This window comes from Diadema antillarum, unplaced genomic scaffold, assembly GCF_040938485.1.
Source record: "Diadema antillarum isolate AM-2024a unplaced genomic scaffold, OU_Dant_1.0 seq00001207_RagTag, whole genome shotgun sequence".
Taxonomy (NCBI): domain Eukaryota; kingdom Metazoa; phylum Echinodermata; class Echinoidea; order Diadematoida; family Diadematidae; genus Diadema; species Diadema antillarum.
Genome location: NW_027272000.1, coordinates 658,766 through 685,075, shown reverse-complemented (window position 1 = coordinate 685,075; position 26,310 = coordinate 658,766). Strand labels below are relative to the sequence as shown.

Genomic DNA, 26,310 nt, shown 5'->3' with positions numbered 1-26,310 from the left:
TTGAACCACTCCAAGGCCTTCCCACGTATTCCGTAATAATGATAACTTTTGGAGTAAAATATCGTAATCAATTGTGTCAAATGCCCTGGAAAATAATCAATTGAATATGCATTAATAACATTTTGCCTTTTGTAACATTTTTTCTTCTTCTTGTCCTTGACCTTGAATTGATTTTCAATGAATTAAAGTCTATATTTTCAACTTTCTTGCCGCTGACGTAACACGTCCTATTGTAATGAGATCACTCGGTACATCCTTCAACAGATCTAAAATACAAAAACGCCACTTCTTCCGAGTTAAATATGCCTACAGATGTTGGATTGTGCCGTTCTAAGTAACATTATGAGGGGTGTGGTCGCAAAATGTGTTGAACGCCATGTTTAAAAACATTTTAAAGGAAATTCATCATCAGATGGAACAAAATAAAACCCTTTGCAATCATACCTTACTTGTTACTTAATAAGGAATATTTTTGAAGTCATGAATAAAATCATCCCATATTTCCTCATCTTGATTGCTGTTGTTTTTTTAGCAGCTTTAATCGCACGTATCTCAAATTACAGAATTAAGCAGAATATTTTTTTTCTTTCTCTCTCTTTCTGATGACTAGATCGCGGGGCATTAAATCATTAATGTTGGTGGCCTGCAAATGAATAGTGGCTCTATTGAAACATTGCAATCTATTTCGAATCTTACTTGCTCGATTGTTTGGTGATCCGACATCATTCTTTTTTTCTTTTTTTTTTCTTTTTTTTTTTTTTTGGGGGGGGGGGGGGGCAGGGCCATCTGCCACCGCCAATGTCGAGCCAGTATATCAATGGTCATTATGGGGGACTCCATTATATTGAGGTCCTTGCAACATGGGAGAGGCAGTTTTCTTTCGTTATGTCGAAATTTCGTTTTAACCGAACAAACAATAAATAATGCATAAAGTGAATAATGTTGCAGCATGAATTTTTTTCTTCGTTGTAACCAGAATTTCGTTACAACCGTGTTCGTTATAACAATAGTGCACTGTACATGAAAATCCCTTTTCCCCCTCCTCTCTCCCCTTTCCGTCAAATGGCTATCCCCACACTCTGTCGGCTGTCTGTTGTCACGTGGCTTGTTCTAAAGATTCTTCTTCTTCTTCTTCTTCTTCTTCTTCTTATTTTTCTCCTCCTCCTCCTTCTTCTTTTTATTATTATCATATATATATATATATATATATATATATTTCTTTTTTAAGGGAATATACTCAGAACAGAAAGTTTTTACGCGCAAAGGGACCGTTTTAACAGGCAGGGTGGAGAAAAGATTACCCGGACACTACCCGGCAACTCTAGTTTGAAAGGCTCTGTTAAATCGGGGCTAAGGCATGTTGCAGTCACATGCTCCATGGCTCAATGAGCTCATTCACATTGGCTAATGAAAAGATGTAGGCTAGTCATGCCGGTATAACGCATATTTCATTCAAGGTAACATGAACAATGCATGATCATTCGGTTAAAATTGCATCAGAACACGGTGAAGTTGGCCGACAACGATTGGTTGACGTGACAATGATGACAATGACGCCATATACAATATGTATCTCCAGTAGATTGTACTGAACACCATTACTCTCTCCGAATCTAATCGTAAAAAGCAAATCACTAAAAATGGCAACCCTTTCCACGATAGGACATACAGGCATATTAATCCTGTCTATGGCGGTAGAAAGAGGAGGGGGCACAAGAGAGGAGAAATAAACAACTGAAGGCAATTAATCAAAGCAGTGTCTATTTCAAACAAGATTATAAATGTATTATTTAAGGATACGAGAGAGTTCTGTATGGCGCATGGGCAAATAAAGGATTTTAGCTATTGGGTATACGAATTAAAATGAATATTCTATCACCGCAGCGATAATACCTGTCAAGTTTGATGACGAATTTGACGATGCGTTTGTAAGAAGATGCCAATATAAAAATAGACCCCATAGTTTCTCTCTTTCGGCGAGCTGAAAGAGTGCCCATTCTCCCGTGCACGAAACACATTCAAACCATAGAAATCTCTATGATTCAAACACACACACACACACACACACACACACACGCAAACACAGACCCGCACACTATTTACCCCAACATATTGTTTGCAGACGAAAACATTCGTAACTTTGATAAATAAATGTTGGCTAGACATTCGCATGCATGTCCTATGATATTGAGATGGCATTTTCTCGAAAACACATGAAACTTGAGATATAATTTGGCCTTGAATTTGATAAATTGACATTAAAAGATAAATGATATCCAAATATTTCCAACATGTATGTGTATAAGGTGAATGCATCAATGAAGTTCTGAGAAAATCAGGCAATCCGCTCAAAAGTTATGAAGATTTCACGGAAAATTCCGAACCATTTGAAAGTTTAGTCTGAAAAGAACGGGTTGAGTTTTTTAAGCACAACCGTGAAAACTTGATAAATATCGAATAAAGATAACTGACATTATGAAATAATAAATGTATTGTTATGTTTCACTAAGTTATTAGCCAGGAATAACATTAAAATATTTAATTATTCTTAAAGCAGATTTTTTTTTCTCGATTTTTGAACACGAGCAATGGAAAATTGTTGTTGTGATGACATTATTCGCTCACACATGTACATTTTTAATACATGTAGCAACTGTCCGAAAACTGTTCAGCAAAAATTCGTGAAACTTCACAATTGTATAAATATAAAATTTCCTTTTTCCGATTTGAATCATGTTTTCAGTTTTAGCATTCTACTCTTTCACTGCAGACTAACTTTTATCTGGTCCAGAATTCCTCTAAGTAATGGCTCGGAACCGCAACTTGCTGGACAACAGGACTCCAACAATTAGGTCTGTTTTTTCCACTAGTTCGAGCTTTTCTTCTTGAAGAAAGAATGAGACAAAGAATTACCGAAGACCAATATAGAATAATCATTTTTATTACTTATAAAACATGGTACTGTATATTTAACAAATTACTTTATTGGATACATCATTTACCTTCAGCTTTCTGTCAGTTTTCTTTTCCATTTGATCCCCCTTTTTTCCAAGTTCTTTCCCCTTTTCTTCCCCCCCCCCAAAAAAAAAAAAAATGTACAGACATCCATCGCCAATAACGCATACATTGCTAGCCAAAACAGATTTATCCATTTCTCCTTGAAACATTTTTTTTTCATCGTATATATTTGAAAAACATTACATGTACCTTCTTATGGACATCCAACCCAAAGACTTCCTTAGTGGACCTTTGGCAATATACATTTTTTATTTCCTTCCCGACTGTGCGTATGCACTGGATATGAAATAACATACTCATTAATACTTGCATGACAGCACGAATGTCTATGTACATTTTTTTTTCAATTGATATAACCATGATACAATATAGATTCTTCCACGTTTGGCCGCTTTCTTCTCTGCCTAATGATACAGTAACAATGGAATGGTAGTGGCATATGATGATGAAAAAGATACAGCACAAACAGCACAAAAATTCAACTCCTGGTATTTGATGGGTTAAACCAGGAAGGCAGTAGTCTCTCAATCTCTCTTGCTTTGCCTTTATCCCTCGCTTTGGATTTTTTTCTCTACTTTTGTCATAGTTCAAACCTCTCTTGTTATATTCACCAACGTGTAAGAAAAGGGAAATTCACACGTGACAACGCCGATGTCTTAAAGATTTTAAAATACCTTCTCAGGTCATTGATATCATTAAAAAAAATCAAACTCCTTTAAAGGGTTGGTATAGTTTTGGTTGAAGTGAGGATGCAGCTTTTAAATTTCTGTGAGATGCTTAGAAACCATGCTATGAAAATGTTAAAGAGCACGCAAATCTATCAAAGAGGTATTCGATTTTATTTGATGAAAATCGGTTTTGAAATGGCTGAGATATCCAAAATAAAGTAAACACCGTGATCCTAATAAAAGGTGGGTCCCACCTTTTATTAGGATTGCTTAATCTTGGATATCTCAGCCATTTCAAAGCCAATTTTCATCAAATAAACTTTGAAATCTCTTAGAATTATATGCTCTTTCATATTTCACGAGAGGTTTCTAATTACCTCAAAAAAATAATCACCAAAAAGCATTGGAAACCTGATAGCCCCCACCTCAACCCAAACTGTACCATCGCTTTTACTGAGCATCACCTAGACGGTTACAGCTCGTTATTCCGAAGGTTCGTTATTCCGAAGGCTCTTTATTCCTAAGATTCGTTATTCCGAGGGTTCATTGTTCCGAATTTCATTTTCGGATTGACCAATCTTCGGAATAACGAACCTTCGGACTAACACCACAAATTTTCGGATTAACAAACCCTTTTTCATTTTCGGATTAACGAACCTGTAGGTATTGGGAATTTGCGTGTTTCGGATTAACGACCCTTCGGAATAACGAACCTTCTGAATAGCGAACCTTCAGAATAACGAACAGCACCCACCTAGACAATGTCTGCTACCTTGCATCTGAAGTTGGTTGCTCTCTTCACACTCTAAAAATAATACAATGGTAAATGACCATTGTAAATGATGTCATTCCTCCAACCTTTCAGTAAATAACTGTCCACTTTCACACTTAAAATGTTGGATTTACCATTACCAGACTGATTACTGAAATCTTACTGCAACTTTTTTAGTGCTAAATTGAACATTTTACAAAAGGTTGGAGGGACATTATTTCAAATGTTGATTTACCATTCCAATCTAATGTGCATGTGTGGTTGTTTCAGCCCAAAATTATGATCTAAACCATAATATAAACACACACAATACATACATATTCATATACTTATAAACACATACTTATTCGTGTCTAAATGCGCTATATCTATACATCATATAAGTATAGGGAAAACTACCATATGAAATCAGTGCAATGTAAACAGGGCACACAAAGTCAGTTCAAGATTTGTACGGCGCATGGGAGATACTCATACATATTCATGAGCTTATAGTGAAATGTATTATCAGATTTTCTGTGTGTCTGAGTAGCCACATATTGAAACATCATATCAATATACATTTTGATGTTGAAATGATCATTCGAGCACCATTTCGACATATGATTTGTAATTCTTCCATGCATATTTGTGTCTACATGCTCCAATATTCTTACATCATGTAAGCAGGGCAAACTACCAAATGAATCCATTGCAATATAAAAGTACCATGCACAAAGTCAGTTCACGATTTGTACTGTGCATGGGAGAGACTCATACATATTCATGAGCTTAAATGATGATATGAGATGATGCCACAAGATTATCATATATTAGGACGTTGTGTCTGAATGATCTTATATCAGTATCAATATAAAATAACTTAGTGTGTCTGAATGGGCTATTAACCCAATAAACTACATAGATTATAGAATACAGAGCAAACATACAATACATTTTTCGTTAAATGCATTTCTGAGTCAACTTGTTTCAAAGTTAAATGCCCGAAAGTTAAATTGGCCCGAATTCACGAAGGTGGTCTAAATTTAAACCATGGTTTATGTATATTTCTTCTGCGTATTTATGATTGACAGATTGCGTACGCTAACAGCCATCCAGTAAAAAAACGTGCATTGATGCGCGCAAGTATTGGTACGCCTATTTAACGCTTATTTTAGACCATGGTCTAAATTTGTACCATGGTTTAAATTTAAACCACCTTCGTGAATTCGGGCCAAAAGAGTTTAAAGAGATTCAAACAAAAGCTATAGACAAAAAAAAAAAGGCTACAGTAGTCTTTTTGTCACACTTTCTGTATTTGTTAGCACAAGGCAAAGTTGTACGCATGAGCAGTATACCTACAATATGCAAATAACATGTGTTACCAATCAAAGACACATCTTTCTACCATAACACTATGGAATATATCATACATGCATTATGATATTGTACCACACTACTTCAACTGCAATTGTGTTATACATGAAGTAAATATATATTTTTAAGACGGCTAAATTCCTACCATGCATCTCTATAACTACAACCACAACAAATAAATGCATAATCCAGTAATGATAATGTAGTCACACAGTAGCATAAAGCTGTACATCACAATTTCTGGAATATGATTATGCAAATACAAAAATATGTATAATGAAGATATGCAATTTTACTTATTTACAATCAGCTGATTTTCAATGTTCTTTTCCTCCATGTTAGTGTCTCACATATCACTTCCATACCAAAATTCTACTGAATTATTTTCCCCCATGTATTCATAATACCATGATACAGGACACAATACTGCAGTCTGCAACAGGTGCGGCAGCAGTATGCATTTATCCTAAGATTGTAGGTTTGAACCAACTGTCCCAAGGTGATGGAGTGTATACATAAATCCTTACATGATTGAAAAGAAAAAACAAACGAACAAACAAACAAACCCCACCACATCACTTAGAGTATGGAGAATCTCTCTGGAATATACTGAACTTGCTGAGTTGATACGAAATATAAACTCTGAGCAACAATTCATGTTTGCTGAATTCAATCTGATTATCCCATCAGTGACAACAATATCTGCCGCAATAGAATCAACTGGTGAGATGTTCGTGGGATAATGGGAAAATGTAGGCACCATGTGGGTCAGCGAAAGTGGAAGACACCATGGGCAGATAAAGCTGCCCCAGGTCAAGGGACAAATCCACAGCCTTGTTGAAGAGCACTGTCACATGTCAGGCAGACGAGGGCGCCGTTTTAGACTCGTGCATCAGCCTCTTTGCCATTGTGGACGGTGGGCTGTCCAAGGTCCTCCCTCTCGATGTCCTGATTTGGGGGAGGGGCGAGGGGGGAGGGGCGAGGTGGTGGTTGCAGGGGAGGTGGAAGAGGAGGGAAAGGGTGAGGAGGAGGGGAAAAGATGGAGAGAAGATTTAGATATCACTTGAGCCACAGATTTGATTAGATTTGATTTAATTTGATTTGATTTGATTTATTCTCTGTATGGCATTATTTACTTTTTTTTAAATCAACTTAATACATACCACATATAAAGGACTTTGCAATGCTTGGTTGAAATCTCAACAGCAACATTTTTATAAATTAATGTTTCAGCTCTGTCAAAACTATGGACAATACCACATAATACATCAAGGATGTCTTGAAGAAAATGTTAAATATAAAACTGTCAAATGCACACCCTCTCTCTCTCTCTCATACATGCGTGCAGATACATCAATTCAATTCAATTCAATAGTTTATTCCAGCAGAGTATAAACATTACAACAAATATTTCTTTTGATCCCATAGACTGATAGGGCAAACTTAGGAAATGATAGTGTCACTATTTATATCTTATGTTCTTTGATAAACTATGTTTGCAGAAGAAATACAAAGACATAAGAAACGATGATTTTACGCAACTCAGGCTATCAAAGCTATAATGCTTATATTCAATGACCCACAAAATGATTATAGTGCCACAAAATGCCACACACTAAAAAATCATGCAACAGACATACAGACAATATAAAGCAAGATTACAATCCAGACACGAGTTAGCACAAATGAAAATGAACACAGAACACAGCTTGGTCTGTTTTGTTAAAACGACTCTCTCAGACAGAATACTATGTACACACACACTTGGTCAACATGTAAAAATCAACCAATTAGAAATGCTCTTTAAGTAGTGATACAGAGATTTGATATTAAAATGACAACTTAAAGTGGAGTTTGATTAATGGCAAAATAATCAATTTTTTTGTGTGATATGGTTAATGAGAAAATATGTTTGTGCAAAGTAATAAATAGTGCCACAGAAATGAGCTGTTGATAACTATGAATATATCAATATACTTTCTCTACCATCACCCACAGTCTCACAGGTTACTCATGTGGGCGTAAAGACTGACCCTCACCCCATCCCCTGATAAAGAACATGGTCCCATTTATCCTACATATTACATTTGATTCCCCTCCAAGAATAGAATTCCTCTTTTACTGAACAAATGCAGCACACAAAACATGAAGCAGTGGAAGTTTAAGTGTGCATAACTTCATGAACCTTGGTCACACAAAGTATAATCCATGAATGTAGAAATCATTATAGGTTTATGATAAATCTCACAAGGATTTCTTGTATTGCTGAAGTTTTAGTCCTGACAAAAGGAGGATAGAACATCACACAGCATATAGAGAAATAGACTGAATATCAGGGCATGTTGTACACGCAAAGGAGGCAAAAGAAAAGGAGAAAACACTTTATTATGAGAAGCAAGAATCAAATCAGTGTATGAGCATTTTTTTTTTTGGAAGAGGGTGGCTTTTTTTCCACTCATGCCTGCTGGTGCAAAAAGTTAAAAAAAAATTGATGAAAGGTAGCTCACTCTAATTCAAAATGATATTTGGTGGTGTGCATGATATTGATGATAAGAATTGAATATCTGTGGTTAGTAGTTAAACTTCATGTCTGCCTTTGTTTGCTTGGACTTGTAGCTGGAATGCATGTTTGTAAAGAACCCTTTTGAGAAAACTGACAATTTGTTTATGTGAAGATGTTTTGAATCGTATGCTCATAAACAATGGCAATACTGAGGCAAAAAAAATATATTGTCAGAGAAAATGTCTCTACGTCACTTAGGAATTTAAATAACTTACTCTTGGGAATAGGTATGTTTAATTGTTTGTTTGCTGGCTTGTTAGCTCAGCTGGGGAAAGTAAATTGAAGGGAAAAAAGAACATCTACTGCTGCTCTAAAATCATATAAAAATTTAATCTATATTGTGTTCTGTCCATCATAACAAGGTTTCCACCATTCAACTTCAAAATTAAGTGAAAATATAATGGATTTGATAAATCTGGGATGTGTCATGAATCTAAATACAAAATAATAATGTGAATAATAAGTGTAAATATAACTCACTGATAGTGATAAAAATAATAATCACAAAGATGGCAAAGGTAGGATTACCAATAATGTATCCTGAATAATACAACCGAAATATTAATATCGAATATATATAAACATAATTTAAAAGAATGTTTTGATCATCTCTTGGATGTTAACTCGATCCTTCAGAAATTCCTCAGTATTCAAAGGATTTGGTCACAAAACTGGTTAAGTACCAGTTTCAAACAGTAAAGTATGTCTGTCATCAGATAAAGCAAAACAAAACTTTTTCCACTGATACCTCGCATATTATATAAAGGATTATTCTTCCGAGTTATGATCAGAGTGAAATTAAAAATCTTTTCAATGAATTGCACTTTTTAAAAAGCAAGAATTATTTTTGGGGATACCAATTATATCACATATACCCGTATACATATCTCAATTATTTTCTTTTGAGCAACTTTATTCTAAAAAATATGTTGATATGATGGAAATCTGATTTCTTTTTAATCTATACTCATAAATTCATATATTCATATTCATATATCATATGTATCTATTAATATAAAAATGTATAGAAATATATATGTGTGTGGGTAATGTCTCACATCCCTGGAGCAAATGAGAATGTTGTTCACGATGATGAAGTTTCTTTAACCAATGAACGGATGACTTTTCAGAATGGAGGTGCATAAGTATTGATGAAGATATTTCAAAATTCACCACCCATCATACTTGAGTCAAATTAATTAGCTGGCATACTTAAATGGAAGCTACAAATGACCTGCCTATCACACTAAAAAAATTTACCACATTTGAATAAATATTAAGTACTATGTCAGGTATATGTTTGACATAAGACAACTTTGAAAAAAATCCCCAAGATGATAAGTGCATTATATATAATGCTGTCACAAATGTTGTGCCTCTTATGTATATTTATCATGGATGATGAACAAAAACACATCTTTTTTTAGGGGGGTGGGGGTTATGTGTTCTATTTGTGAGAAAAACTGTGCATGCTGTGCATATGATTTGCATAGTGTGTACAATTAGTGATTCAAAGAGGAAAATATGAGGGTAGTGGGAATGAATAGAAAAGAAATAACACAAATATGTGATCAAAAAAGTGAGAAGAAGTTTGATTATAGAGTTCTTTCTTGCCATACCGCATTCGCTGGTTGATCTACAATTTGATATCCTTGGGTTCTCCCTGCTGCGGTTATGACACTGGATGGTATTTCCTGGAAATTGACGTCCCAGTTTTTCAAATGATCACATTAGTTCGGTAGTTCAGCAATTTTTTATGTGAAATCCAGTAACTTCATCAGTTATATGAGTATGGTGTGAAGACCTCAGAGATCAACTACCTATATTTATCTTTTGATTTATTAATTGATTATGTAATTGATCAATTAATTAGTTTTTTAAATTAATCTATTCATTCATTTATCTATTTATTTATCAATCGATCAATTGCTTTTACAGACACTATGCCCAATAGAAAACTGACCTTATTGAAATTTTCATTGTGTAAAAAAAGGTGACAAAATATATATTTTGCAGTTCCAGTTTGATATCATTCAGTACCACTTGCTTTATTTTTGTTGATTTGTAACATCATAAACTCATGCTTAGCATTGTTAATCACTAGACCATTAATTACTTGACTTCATATGTGCAAACACTGAGCTTATTACATATTTGTCTATTCTCTGACTTCCTCAGTAAAACAGAAAATGTACCAAATCCTAGACTGGAAAGTGTATTTCCCAATGGCGGATACCACATCACTCATATTTGTCGTATAATGGAGGGTTATATGAGTATTTGTAAAGCAGTTTCAAATATCACGGAGGCAACCACATGGAAAGTTTGAATAGGCAAGGTAGCTGCAATATTTCAGCAGTTTTAAGAACATCAGCAAGTATATAGCATCTCTTCATCATAACTTTCTCACATCTAGTGTTAATCACTATGTATTTGATATTTATACAGAATTACTATTGCTTCTTCCTATATACAGTGCCTCTGTGGCTATGAATGAGTATAATTTACTACCCTATGAAAACTAAATGGTCATTTAGTTCATCCTTCCTGTTCAGGTGTTATGTGGACAGTGTACGTGGATGACAAACTCACTGTTTCCAAAGTTACTTTAGAAGTTCTGTAGTTATCCTTTGTGTTTGGATTTTTCTTAAATAATCATTCACATCCTGTGAAGGAAATTCTTCTATTGTGGGTTGTAAAAAGTTGTAAAGTTGTTATCTTTTTTAACTCTTTCATCTTGTCAAAGTGTTTCTAATGTCACTTAACCTTGAAAAAGTAATGTTACTATTATAACCTGAGAAGATGAAAGGGAAAGAAATATGGGGATTACAGGAAATGTAGAAACATTCAAACTTCACAGAGCAGGAGCAGGTTAATTTTTTACCAGGATGCTGGTGCTAAAAGATATCAGCTTTGTTAGATGACAAACACTTAACATCTTGCTCAAGCTGAAAAGCCTGAAAATCTGGATAGAAGTTCATCCCACGCATAAACTGAAAAAGAGAAATCAAATGTCAAATTCTGAACAATTTGGCTTGCTGGGTGTGATTAACCTTATAGATGTGCCTGGATTATGTGTTCTGCTTTTTCTGTCTTTTGTCCCAAAACTTGTCACAGAGCACTGGAAAATTATGATAATTGGCAGAAAGTTTAAAAGTAGCAAGCAGGATATCAAGCTTAAGAAATATGAGTAAGGATATCAAGAATCTTATTTAGCACTAAACACGTAACAACACAAATAACAGACATGTTAAAAGAAAGTTAATTTCTGTTAGATTTCTAAAACATATGGCTGCTGGCACTACAAACACAAAAACAGGTGTCTACACTATATGTCAATTCACATCCAGTCAATTCAACGCAAGAAATTGTGCAAGAGATACATTGCAAAGCATCATATGGATGATATGCATTAAGCATATCATTTTTACAGGAGACAGATTCCAAGCTGTCATAGCAAGTAGAGAATGCATATCACTACAAGACCTTTCAAAACTCTATTAAATGCATTGCACAGACTGAAAAGGGGGGGGGGGAGAAGTGTTAATATCAATGCAAGTTATTTTAGTTTGCAAAGCTTTTCGATTACCAGTATGCAATAGTATATGAAGTAAATATTGCATTGTGAGCACAATGTGGAAAGGCACTGGCACACTATGGTCTGTTGCTTAACCAAGAATTCAAGAACTTGTTTTGGCAGTTATAGTCATGAAGAGCAGAGATATTTTCCAACAAAGTATGGAAAATCTCATCACATTGGTTTGAACACACACAAAAAAATACTTTGCATGCATTTATTATATTAATATTATCTATCATACACCCAATATTTCATTTTTGCATTGTCATCTCCTTCGAGATCAAAATATAATCAACCAAATTAAGCTTTCAGGGTAACTTCTAGCATCACATCAATCATGCCTATATGAATATAATATAATAAATATGTAACATCTACTATATAGCATATGATCAGAAAGAGCTATACCTTTAAAGTGAGCTACAGTACAAATATACTTAAGTTGTATGATATTCAATCACAGCCTAGGATTTGGTACAAAGATTTTTTTTTTTTTGCAAACTATATTCAAGAACCATGTCATAAATGTCAGTGAATTGATATCAAACTGTACTACTGGGTCTCATTTCATAAAAGATTTTAGGATAGCAACTCTTGCTAGAATAGCAACTTCCCATAGCAACAGCCAGTCAGGAAGCTTGCCTCTTGCCGTTACCATTACCATTGCCATTCTAGCAAGAGTTGCTATCATAGCAACTTCTTTTTTTATTGAATGGGACCAAGATGATTGACTTGAATAAGAGAAAGCCTAGGGCAAAAGGGCAGATCACATAGACTACTATTGTGGAGATATCAATGGTAATAACATCAGTTATGTACCAAAGAAAAATACAAAATTTTACAGGCATGGGAACATTTCATCATATTTTTATATTTTAATCATCACTATGCAAACACATATTATATCTATGCACGCTAGCTTATATTTATGCAATCATTCTATGTTCTGGGCACTTTAGAGTTTCAATATATAGTACATTCTTTATCAGAAGTTTGAAACAATTACAAAACATTAATTCACTGTGTCTCTGGTGCCTAAAGAAAGATTTTTCTATTTCAATTCAGTTCAATTCAATTCGATTAAATTCAAGCTATTTCACACTTCTCATATCAGCTTTCACTGGAATAGTATGAGCAAACATCATTGTACTTGGTCATTTAAAGAATATTACTCTATTGCAGAAAATCAAATCTGTCTATCAAAACAATTCTATGATAATTAAGTCTTCTCTTATTGCTTCATACTTATTCTTCTTATAATATCAAACTGCTTTCGAAAATTATTAAGATATCTAGCAATATTAGCTCCTCTTAACCCAGCCTAAACTGTCTATACTGTCACACTTTTGTTAAGATCATTAGTGATCTGTTTTTCTATGCGATGCCAATAGCTCCTCAAAGTGGTCACATGATGAAGGTAAGTGGTGGGAGCCATCTTTAGCAAACCCCTTTTCATTATTTCTGGATCTTGCAAATTTCATTTGATCATTATTTTCATTACCTCACGATCAGAGCACATGTTAACCTCAAACCTAAACCAACGACACATTTAGCAATAAAAAAAAAAGATTGGACATTTTGGGGTTTTTTTTCCAACTTTCTTGGAAAATCAAACATCCATTACCTGTCCTGCAAACAAAATATAGATCAGATCTATTACACAAATATTCATTTTCTGCCAATGATATCCCTGCCCTCCTACACTATCTTAAAAGAGTTGTCATCATCAACTACCACAAGGAAATGTCTTCTCTCATAGACCCACTTTGTAAGAGGTGGGTGGCAATCTCTAATGAATAGAAACAATAATACAAAAAAAAAAAATCAATACCTGCTTATGCATTTTCATGAATGAGAAGAATGCAAATGAGTGCAAATCATGAATATTCATACTCACATCCCAGAAGGGGTCGTCCTCATACAGGTCCTCATCACTTGGGGCATCAAGGAATGGAATCTTCATGATGAGCCCTGGAGAAATTAAATCAGTAGATGATGACAGAAAAAAAGGCATCCAACAAGTCCTTACAGAATTAACCCCTTGAGGCTGATTTTGCTACAACACACATTTCCCATATACACTTGTTTGAGTATACAAGGGACTCGTCCTCAACGGGTTGATGGACAAATTCACCAAAATATAATTTGTCAGCTAAGAACCAGAAGAGCACTACCATATTTCAAGATTTGCGAGTGAATAAAAATGAAACAATAAATTTTCATGATATAAAAATAGATACTCAGTCAAAAGCGGGCAGATTTATGGGGATTGTTCCAAAATAGGGTATATAAGGCACCCTTGTGGCTTTAATTTTTTTTTAACATTTTACTGATAATGGAAGTAATCTAAATTTATTACCATAGTGTAGAGGAGATCGATATTACTCATTAATCCCCCAAACTGCGATAAAGCCCTTTTGCTTCTCAGCAAAAAATATGTGTGGATTGAGTGAATGCACCAATAGCAGAAGAATACATCAGTGAAAATTTGAGGGAAATTGGATGATCCATTCAAAATTTATTAATTTTTAAAGTGTCAGAGCTACCACTGATGGATTAGAAGCCTACAACAGTTTGTGACATCACTGCAGGGACAATGATATAAGGAAATAAACAGAATTCAACATATTTCAGGGGCGGATCCAGAGAGGACCGCAACTGGCGCACGCCCCCCCCCCCCCTTTATTTTTTTGTTGAAACAAAAGAAATAAAAAGAAAAAAATGGGGGGAGGGGTGTGTGCGCCCCCCCTTTAATTTTGTAAACACGCCCCCTCTTTATGGAATTCCTGGATCCGCCCCTGTATTTTCATTACTTTAGCAAAATTGAAGAGCACTTGAAGTACCTCTTACAGAAAGAAGGGTAAACAATATTACCCTTTATGTGTGTTCGTAACAAGCCGATGAAATGTGTACTTTTCTTAAAAAACATAATTTTGTGGAATCATGTATATTTCAATATTCTTTTGGCCATATAAGTGATGATGAGTGTATCATGAATTACATATAAAGTACAAGTCAACATGTGTTTGCATTGCATATAGTTCCTTTAACCCATTGCTTGCAAAAATGATTTCAGGTCCATAGGTTTGTGTGTGAAATTTCGGCACATTTGACTCATTTGCAAAGGAAGGGTTAACCCAGCTATGAGACGTGCCACCCACCGGTGATGAGGCCAGTTACTATGGCAATGACGATGGTTATGACAAGAGCAGCGAGCTGGAACAGGGCCTGCGTGCCAGCGGACCGGATCTCATCACCGTCGGGACCAGGAGTGACCATGTCTGAATCAAAACGAGCTCCAAAGATTTCCTTGAGGCTGGCAAACGAACAAAAGCACTTGGTCAAAAAAAAAATCAGAAATATTCTCAATATAATTTCAACAGAGCATCCATAGTATTTGCCTTCTCTTTATAGATCACAGGTGCAAATGGCAACTCTTATTTGTGGCTACAAGATATTGTGAAAATTTTGTTCACATCAGATATTTGTGTTCATAATGCAACAGATAAAATATTCCACTGTTCTTACTTGTAATATGTATGCTTTTAGACAGTCTACACGCATGATATTAAAAGTAATTTGAATAGATTTTCTGTCAGATACATCAACAGTGCAGAACACAGAACATGGAAGTCGATGTCATTCTGCCGCTGTCAAGAAGAGATATACAAAGAACTATTTGACCACGCCTTAGATAATACCATCTAACACATATTAACCCGTTCCATACTGAATTCTAAAATGCCCATAGACTTAATAAGCAGGCTACCAGATTCTGGTATGAAACGGGATTAACATATTTATCTACGCATCTGTATGTCATTGTAGACTTAAAAATTGAGGAGCTGCCAAAACCTCCCTTGGGTCAACAATTAACATGTATGGCATAGATACACAAGTACATACAGTGCGCTCCGGTTATAACAGAGTCCTTGGGACACGCAGTTTTCTTTCATAATATTGAAATTTCATTATAGCAAAACAGTGGAATTCATATGAATAATAGAGATGATCATTTTAGGACCTGAATTGTTACTTCGTTGTAGCAAGAATTTTGTTATGACTGTATTCCTTGTAACAGAAAAGTTCACTGTAGGGTTAACAATCTGAAAGCAAGAACATATAATACTGATATGATGAGACAAGTGAATCTGACCATCATCATCTATCCATGTCCTGCTCACCTGTCCCCGTACACAGCTGTGGTGGCAAGAGCTGAGGCGACCACGCCTCCCAGGCCCCCTAGAATTCCTGGCATACCATGGAGGTTGTTCACCCCGCAGGTGTCGTGGATTCCAAGCTTCAGAAGGGCGGGCTGAGGAAATGGGCAGTGTATGGTACAGTTTATCAATTACTGGTCTGAAAGGTATGGAAGCGTATTAACAAGCAGATCATCAGGTTCCTGCTGTTGATTAACCTGAGACTATACATTCAAGAGTATATGTCACAAAAATTGCTGATTTTGTGCTTTCCCCTCATTTGCATACTTGACAAGTTTATTGAAAGGCTCATGTCAGAAAGCAGAATTTTGTAAAACAAGGAATGTTTGCATGCATTTTAATTTCACTAATTTCACAAGAGCCACGATTTGCAAAATTAAAATGCACACTGAAGTTCTTGTCTACATTATTTTCATTGAATGTCAGAGGTAACTCACACAAATTTCATGCTGCGAAAAAATCTTGTTTTACAGTATTCAAAATACCTGATATATATATATATAAACTAAAAATTGGTATTCGAAGCAATGCTTATCTGAAGTATATCTTTGCAATATCAAAAACAAACAAGGAAAAGTAGAAATTACGCGGTGCGTAAAATATGTCCCCGCCGGAAGTAGCATTTAGTATCAAAATGTACTATATAGGTCAAAAGATCAAGGTCAAAGGTCAAAGAAGTCAAAGGTCAACATTCTGTGTAGAAGTTTTGAAGCCCTCACCTAGTGCCATCACATAAAGCAAACGGAATCGAAATCCGGTTAGAAATGGCGAAGGAGTAGCATTTTGTAGCCAATGTACAATATAGGTAAAAAATCAAGGTCAAAGGTCAAAGAAGTCAAAGGTCAAAATTCTGTGTAGAAGTGTTGAAGCCCTCACCTAGTGCCATCACATAAAGCAAACGGAATCGAAATCGGGTTAGAAATGGCGAAGGAGTAGCATTTTGTAGCAAAATGTACAACATAGGTCAAAAAATCAAGGTCAAAGGTCAAAGAAGTCAAAGGTCAAAATTCTGTGTAGAAGTGTTGAAGCCCTCACCTAGTGCCATCACATAAAGCAAACGGAATCGAAATCCGGTTAGAAATGGCGAAGGAGTAGCATTTTGTAGCCAATGTACAATATAGGTCAAAAAATCACGGTCAAAGGTCAAAGAAGTCAAAGGTCAAAATTCTGTGTAGAAGTTTTGAAGCCCTCACCTAGTGCCATCACATAAAGCAAACGGAATCGAAATCCGGTTAGAAATGGCGAAGGAGTAGCATTTTGTAGCCAATGTACAATATAGGTAAAAAATCAAGGTCAAAGGTCAAAGAAGTCAAAGGTCAAAATTCTGTGTAGAAGTGTTGAAGCCCTCACCTAGTGCCATCACATAAAGCAAACGGAATCGAAATCCGGTTAGAAATGGCGAAGGAGTAGCATTTTGTAGCAAAATGTACAATACAAGTCAAAAATCAAGGTCAAAGGTCAAAGAAGTCAAAGGTCAAAATTCTGTGTAGAAGTTTTGAAGCCCTCACCTAGTGCCATCACATAAAGCAAACGGAATCGAAATCGGGTTAGAAATGGCGAAGGAGTAGCATTTTGTAGCAAAATGTACAATATAGGTCAAAGTCAAGGTCAAAGGTCACGACTGAAATTATGTGTAGAAGTTTCAAAGCTCCCATGTAGTGCTATCATATAAAGCAAACAGAATCAAAATTGGCTCATAAATGACAGAGAAGTAGCAAATTGAAGATTTTGATCACACACGGACGGACGGACGGACGGACACACAGACGGACACAAGGACACACACACGTACGGAGCCCGTTTCATAGTCCCCTGCTCGAACTCGTTCGGCGGGGACAACAAAGAGATGGAAAGGTGAAAAGAAAGAGTGGGATCCTTTTGGTAAGGAGGGGGAGGGGGTGATGGTCAGATTCTACAAAAATTGTTGAAGGAACTGGCTTATCATCAGTTGAGAATGAGAAGGGCGTTAAGTTGTCTCGAACACTATGGGTTTAGTGGCAACTTAACGCCCTTATCATTCTCACCAGACAAAAAAAAAGTTAACATGGGAGGTCTGACTCTGCCCATGCCTCACCTGGATGATCTTGAAACCAAAGGTGGAGAGGATCCCAGCGACAATTCCCAGCAGGATGGCGCCCCATGGTTGGATCATCAGGTCTGCTGCGGTTCCCACGGCAACTCCTCCGGCCAGGGTGGCATTCTGGATGTGGACCTGTGGGAGTAAGTAAGTAAGGTATATATATTCTGGGCTCGGTGGTCTAGTGGAGATGACGCCTGTCCGGTGATCAGGAGGTGGTAGGTTCAAATCTTGCTCGAGTATGTACGCCCATGAATTTTTATCATGACTACTACTAAAACACTGATCAAATCAGTGCTTATTTACCTTGATGTAGGGCAATTTGTCAATCAGTTGCAAAGAATACATCTTTCTGACTTTTTGCACGCAGAGAAATCAAATCTGGATGCATTAAGAAGGTCTCTACCAAAGCCTAGAAAAAGACCAAGATATGGAAGCTTCCTACACTAATTGATTTGCCAATTGCAATAATACAAATCTCCTTGATATTGCCAAAACCTCCAGCTTTCATGGATTGTCATGCTCACACATCCTTGGATCAGTAACATTTCTCACACTCTGACGACATTACAAAGGGGTGGATCCAGGAATTCTGTAAAGGGGGGGGGGGGGGGGGGGAGGTACCTGTACAAAATCAAGGGTGGCATCCAGTGCCCCACCCCTCCAATCCGCCACTGTTGCAAACATTTCTTATATGGTCTTTTCCACTTGAATCCCTACAAAATGTAACCATAGGAAAAAGAATGGTCCAGTTCTCAATTCAGTAATTGTTCATCACTTGGACCTCAAATTCTGTGTTTGTTTTGCGATCAATTTATGCGCCACTTTTGTAAGCCTGATTCAAGTCAACGGCTTGCCAAATTCACATATTTTGTTCAAATGCACAATTAACCCCATCCTACCCGATCAAGAAATTGGCAAATGCCATGGTACAATGAAAGTGTCACTCATAAATTCCATTCTCCTCACATAGATAGCTTGCATTACATGATGATTGAATAGTGGTGTTCCATCAGGGTTTTTGCAAATAAACACAGATTTTCTGTTGCAGTCGAGTCTACAAGAGTCATGCCCCCCCTCCCCCTCCCCCCTCCCCCCCCCCCCCCCCCCAGAGCTGGACAATAATGTAGCTGCTGGTCATTTGCAAGAAAATTTTTCATAACATTTATACCACAGCAAATCATGGAATTTTCTCTCCAACTGTGCTCACTGCATATCTGGCATAAACGTTTCTGTAGAAAGTTACACGGTATAGGAAAAACATAACGTTTTCCAAGAGCGCTCATGCATCGAGTCTCAGAATAATGTGGCACACAGGGCTTTTACACCACGGCAGATTGCGGGGGGGGGGGGGGGGGGGGGGGGGGGGGGGTGTAAATCTTATGTAATGTTTGCATACCATCTCTACTTTCCCCTTCTTGTTGAGGAGGGTGGTGATGGCAAATGTGGTGACGCAGCAGGCGGCCAGTGAGAAGTACGTGTTCAGGATGGCGCGGTGGCGTGTGTCGTAGTCCCCGAGGGCGCTGTTGAAACTTGGCCAGAAGACCCACAGGAAGATGGTACCTGCCACGCAAAAAAATTATTTGATTTAAAGCAAATTTTATTTTCAGAGTCATATTTTTGCCAATTAAATTACAAAAAGAGTGTGATTATACAAGAAAAGTAATATTAAGTAATATGATCGATACAAAAGAATATAAACATACATAATTATGAAACTATTTGTTAAAAGACGGAACTACTTGACAATTGAGAAGGGAAGTTACTTAGGAGTATCATACAATCACACATATTACACAATATGCCTATATCTTACTAGATCTATACTGGTATGTGTTCACACATTAATAATATATTATGAATGTGTTATAAGACAGTATGTGTGTAACGTGTATCTACAAATTGTACATGTGTGTTATCTGTTATCTACAACAGCCAAATCGTCCACCAAAAGCATGATCTTACTATCAAATTTTTGTGTAGAAATCAATGCGATATTTGCGACTTGATGACATCACCAATTATCTGATTTGCATATATGTCCAGACCACAGTTATATGAATCTATAAATAAAGTTTAATACACCCCTACACAAAATCTTCCAGAGATAGAATAGATGTGAAATTCAAAAAAAAAAAATGTTAAACCCTTCCCATGCCATAGACTTTGGGCAGTGTGTACAATGTTATGATGTTTTGTTTTGTTTTGTTTTGTTTTGTTTTGTTTTGTTTTGTTTTGTTTTGTTCTGTTCTGTTCTGTTTTGCACCAGTTGATACTCAAGTACACAAAGGGTTAAAACACTGGCTCACATAACTTGTCGTGGATGCTGCACAGAAGTCTATGGGAGTTCATAACAGCTTAAAGGACAAGTTCACCTTCACAGACATGTGGGTTGAGTGAATGCAGCAACATTAGTAGAACACATCAGTGAGAGTTTGAGCAAAATCGGACAATCCGCTAAAAAGTTATGAATTTTGAAGTTTCTGCTTAATCACGGCTGGATGAAAAGACTACTATAGCTTGTGATGTCACATGAGTACAAGGATATAAAGAAAGAATAAAGAAAATTCAAAAAATTTCCATTTTTCTCGCATAACAAAAGAACACTCGACTTCTCTCTTTCAGAAGGCAGGGGGAATAATATTACCCTTAACATACGTCAGTAGCAAGTCAAAGAAATGTGTACTTTATTCAAAAAGTAAAGTTTTGTGAATTCTCTTTTTATTTTTCCTTGTATAGTTGTACGCATGTGACATCATACACTGTAGTAGTCTTCTCTTCCAACAGTGGTTGCGCAGATACTTAAAATATTCGTAACTTTTGAACGGATTGGTCAATTTCCTCAAACTTTCACTGATGTGTTCTACTAATATTGCTGCATTGTCTCAATCCTTATGTATATGAAGGTGGACTTGTCCTTTAAAACACATCCCTTCGGATTTGTCCCTCAAGATTCAATGAAAAAAAAAACTATCCACATGCAGTTGATTTATCTCTATTTTTAGATAGATATCAGTAAGTCTGTCTCTCTTTCTCTTTCTCCTTATCTATCCCTCCACCATCTATTTTTCTACCTTCCTATTTATCTCATCTCTCTACCTGTTATTTTTAACTACCTACCTATAGGTCTATTGAATGTCTTCTCAAGTCCTACCTATCTTAGATAGGTAGTTAAAAACCTCTTTATATTATTCTATTGATTGTAATCCAGTGTAAGTCACATGTTCTCTTAGCTGAAGCTATTTCTTCTGTCCAACCAGATTTGGTTTTTCCTGTAGGCAAGGTTGAGTGTATTTATCTACACACAAACTGTGCAGTGTTCTTTTGTGCATATATGTGTGCATATCCTGAATGGTTATTTTCCCAAACAAACATTCAATGGCATGCAGGTACAAAGCCAGCCCTGACAATAAGCCTACCAACAGTGGCAGATGTTCCGTGAACCTGCTCATGAGTGAAACCTTGTCAATGCCAATCAGCAACATGGTAAATAAAAAGCATGACCACATCCTTCTTATTTCACGGCAAGGTCACAAAATTTCTTGGATTGCTTGTGTGATCAAAATTCTGTATCTGCAACGGATCAGATATTTCTCAAACCAACACCAAACCACCATAATTTCTTGGATTGTTTGTGTGATCAAAATTCTACATCTGTATATTTCCACAACGGATGAGATATTTTTCTCAAACCAACCCACAACGACCAGTCAACGCTAAATCTCCAGTTGCTATTGTCAGCAAAGCTTTACAGCACAAGTCCTTGTGAAATTTAGAACATGACCACATATAAGCCATGCAAATAATCATGATAATAGTTTCATATCCTGTCCTAATTCATCCCCAAGGCTTTAAACAAAGATTCTTAAACTGATGTGGTGGTTTTACCAACAAACTCTCAAATGATTCATTTTTACAAGTGAAAAAAAAAAATATATATATGAAGAGTTTGTTTGCAAAAATCGATAAGTCCATATTTGTCAAATGGAGATATTAGCGATTAAAGGTCAAGAAAAATAAAGAGAATAATAAGAAAATTTTTGCTTCTTTTGACCATAACTTCAAAAAATATACCTTTATATGTAGTGACCAATATATCATTTGAAAGGTATCATTTTGTACGTTATGACAGAGACCGTACTTCAAAATCTTCAAAAATGGACTTATTGGTTTTCGCAAACAAACTCTTCATATGTATACATAAGTTCTCACTGGCAGTGTACAAACAAATGGACATTACTCCACAAAGTTTTTTTTGTAAAGCAAGAGTTTTCTTCAATCCAAGCTCTGTCACTGAAACATTGGTCCTAGTTTGCAAACAGTAGTCTAGATCAAATCCATGGTCCAAATATTGTCATGGAATAAAGTACATGGCAAGTACTCTAGGCATCTAGAATGATATTTGCCAGAAGTTAACACACTTGCATGGTAACAAGTCAAAGGAATGTGGGTTTTTTTTTCCATCACAAAAAAATAAGCAGAACAAGTACTCTGTGAAATTCACCAGAACAAGTACTCTACAGAGATGCCAAGTTCAAAAAACTTTTATGAGTGAGATTTTCATGACTCGGCGTTTCGGCGCTCGCGCGCATGCGCACGCGAACAAGGAGGGTGTCACCCCTCCCATGGTAGGGAGCTTTTTTGAATTATTAGCTCTTAATAATGCGATCTGGTGCATACTTAAGTGACTATTTTTTACTAATTTTGAAAGACAACAGGGAAATATACCTTCAATTGCAACTATCACTTGAATCCTTTGAGCTATGCTCCTTATTTTTGGCACAAATTGCAGACTTCACCCGATGTGTGAGAAAAATGGGTGCCCTGCGTGACATCGTGAGACAGGCCCTAAATGCTTGAGTCTCACGCAAAATGCGTGAGACTTGGTAGCTCTGACTCTGTGAAATTCACTTTCGATTTGCTTCGTTTCTACACTATCTGACATCAACAACTGATATAAAGGTCCCATATATTATCTGAAACTTTGGTGTTGTGTTTGAGAGGCCAGGTGTCACCCAATGTACCACAGTGCTAATTTGGAATATCCCATTGTCACTGGAGTGACAAGACCATGTAATTCAAATTTTAGTGATAATCATTTTTTTTTAATCAATCGTCAGATATATGTCCTGCCCAAATTCTAGCTGCCTTACCCCAAAAATAAAGACACCACAGCATGTCAAGAATTGTAAAGGTAATCCCATTTGGTACAGTGCTTTGGCTACCATGCATGTGTTTTGTTTGCTTGTTTGTTTTCACTTTGTTCTGTTTTTTTGTTTGTTCTTATTTGTTTATTTGTTTTTTGTTGTTTTGTTCTCCTGAACACATGACATTTTAGAGATACAATGTTTTGTCCCCCAACAGTGCTAAAACTAGGCTTGGATATAAAAACATGACAACATATGTCATCATAATGAAACGTGAGACAAAAAAAAAACAGTCGACTTGTGAAACAGAGGAGGACCAAAACCCACCAATCATGGAGAAGAGATCGGAGGTGTATGAAGCGCCCTCTTTAGGGTGGTCCTTGGCAGCCTTGGAGGACACGACGCAGGAGGCGGCGATACCGAAGTAAGCACCGAACGTGTGCACATACATGGAGCCTCCAATGTCCACAGTCTGGGAGAGGAGATTAAGGTGTAAGCAAATACTAATATCATCAACATATCAAACAGATATATTTCAAGAGCTGGATTATTACATCAGTCTGTGAAAGAGATTTGAAGGAAACGTCCATATTGATATTATGTCGCTTTGTATAAAAACAGAAAAATCAGAGAAGTGTAGATCAGTAATAAAAATTTGGGGGAAAAAATCAAGCGCACAAAAGAAAGTTCTGAATTAAACAACATTATATGAGAATGATAAATTGTGTGACACAGGGTGTAAACTGCACCTCTCCATTTGTTTTGTACACAGAATTTCACTAATTGTGATTTTTGTCTCAAATATTTTGGCACAAACATGATAGGTAATATGAATCCATGTAGGAGGACATGCAAAAATGTATCACTCTTGATATAAAAAAGAACAGAGAAATCTCATTTGAAAAAAAAAAATGTCTAGTGAAAATACTGAAAATTAGTGAATGGACAACTGCTCAACAAATATGTCAAACAGCACTTTCGATGTGTCTTGCTCTCTAAACTTTAGAATTTCATAATTAATATCAGGATGATATTCCCCTTTATATAGATTGACATGTATATACACAATAATGCTACTTCTCTGATTTTCCTGTTTTCATACAAAGCAACATGATACTGGGAAGGGATTCCCTTTAAACTGACATATATACCCAGTGATGCATCTGGAAGGTCAATTGTTCAAACAAGAGACCCGCGGGTCTAGCGCTCACCTGAGTATCGCAAGTTCACCTTTCACGCAGTCACTAATCTAAATTATTCACAGCTCTACCAAAATTTGACCAGGCATTCTCAAGTAGAAGATGAAAATGTACAATAAGGGCCCAATTTTTTTAAGATTCCTTAATTTGGGGGGATTGGGGCCCCCTGGGGCCCTCTGGGTGGGGCATGGTGCCCATTTTGATAAATTGAGATCCTGACCCCCTAGGGATGCTACCTGCCAAGTTTGACAAAAATCCATCATGAGGTTTTCAGGAAGAAGATGAAAATGTACAATTCAGGCCCCCATTTGGACCCTTCCAACCACCACCCCCCCCCCCCCCTACCCAAGAGGGGCACCCCTGGATCTCCTATGAACAAACTTGAAACTACAGTCATTAATGTACTCACTCATAGTATTATCTCAGCTCTATATATAACTTCTGATTCTAGAGAAGATTTATAAAGATTCCTTCATTTGGGGGATTTGGGACCCCTGGGGGCCCCCTGGGTGGGGCATGGTGCCCATTTTAACAAATTGAGATCCTAACCCCCTAGGGATGCTACCTGCCAAGTTTGGTGAAAATAGGTCATGGGGTTCTCAAGAAGAAGATAAAAATGTACAATTTAGGCCCCATTAGGACCCCTCCTCACCCCCTCCCTCCCCTGGGTCCCAAGGGGGGCACCCCTGATTCTGCCATGAACAAACTTGAAACTACAGTCATCAATGTACTAACTCATAGTATTAACTTAGCTCTATCACTTCTGGTTCTAGAGAAGAAGATTTTTGCGGATATTCCTTAATTTTGGGGGGTTGGGGCCCCCTGGGGGCCCCCTGGGTGGGGCATGGTGCCCATTTTCACAAATTGATTTCCTAACCCCCTAGGGATGCTACCTGCCAAGTTTGGTGAAAATGGGTCATGGGGTTCTCAAGAAGACGATGAAAATGTACAATTTAGGCCCCTTTAGAACCCTTCCCCACCCCCCTCCCCTGGGTCCCAAGGGGGGCACCCCTGATTCTGCCATGAACAAACTTGAAACTACAGTCATCAATGTACTAACTCATAGTATTAACTTAGCTCTATCACTTCTGGTTCTAGAGAAGAAGATTTTTACAGATTCCTTAATTTTGGGGGGTTTGGGCCCCCCTGGGGGCCCCCTGGGTGGGGCATGGTGCCCATTTTAACAAATTGATTTCCTAACCCCCTAGGGATGCTACCTGCCAAGTTTGATGAAAATCGGTCTTGGGGTTTTCAAGAAGAAGATGAAAATGTAAAAAGTTTACGCACGACGCACGACGGACGACGGACGACGGACGACGCACGACGCACGACGCACGACGCACGACGGACGCCGGACGAAGGGCGATCGCAATAGCTCACTTGAGCCTTTGGCTCAGGTGAGCTAAAAACTTTGAGCCTGCCTTTGAAAGAGCTGACCCTCCTTGGCAGCACTGAACCACTTCTTAGGAGTCTCTAAGGGGCAACTGTGCTTTACAAAAGAAAAAAACACCCAAGGTTACATGGTTGCTATTCCATAGAAAATGAGGCTTTTTCAGCATGATAAGAAGGAGTAGACACATTCATTTGTGATTTATTTTGTCACAAGGAAAAAGAATTCTTCATCTATTCATTTAAAGGCTTTTTCTTTTCAAGGGGGAGAAAGTGATGAATAAAGCTGTTGGGGTAATTTGGCCATGGATAGTTCTCCTT

The 26,310-nt window shown here is 36.9% G+C and overlaps 1 protein-coding gene across 1 annotated transcript in view; it reads right to left on the bottom strand.

Annotated features, from left to right (window-relative positions):
• Positions 1-6,693: 6,693 nt before the first annotated feature.
• LOC139744742 (ammonium transporter Rh type B-A-like) overlaps positions 6,694-26,310 on the bottom strand; it is a 74,052-nt gene continuing 54,435 nt past the window's right edge. The window contains exons 4-10 of the mRNA XM_071655165.1: positions 23,729-23,873; positions 19,654-19,817; positions 18,252-18,389; positions 16,142-16,272; positions 15,119-15,273; positions 13,855-13,928; positions 6,694-6,762 (exon numbers count right to left, since the gene is read on the bottom strand). Coding sequence (XP_071511266.1) covers positions 6,694-6,762; positions 13,855-13,928; positions 15,119-15,273; positions 16,142-16,272; positions 18,252-18,389; positions 19,654-19,817; positions 23,729-23,873 — 876 coding nt within the window. The remainder of the gene's footprint in view (positions 6,763-13,854; positions 13,929-15,118; positions 15,274-16,141; positions 16,273-18,251; positions 18,390-19,653; positions 19,818-23,728; positions 23,874-26,310) is intronic.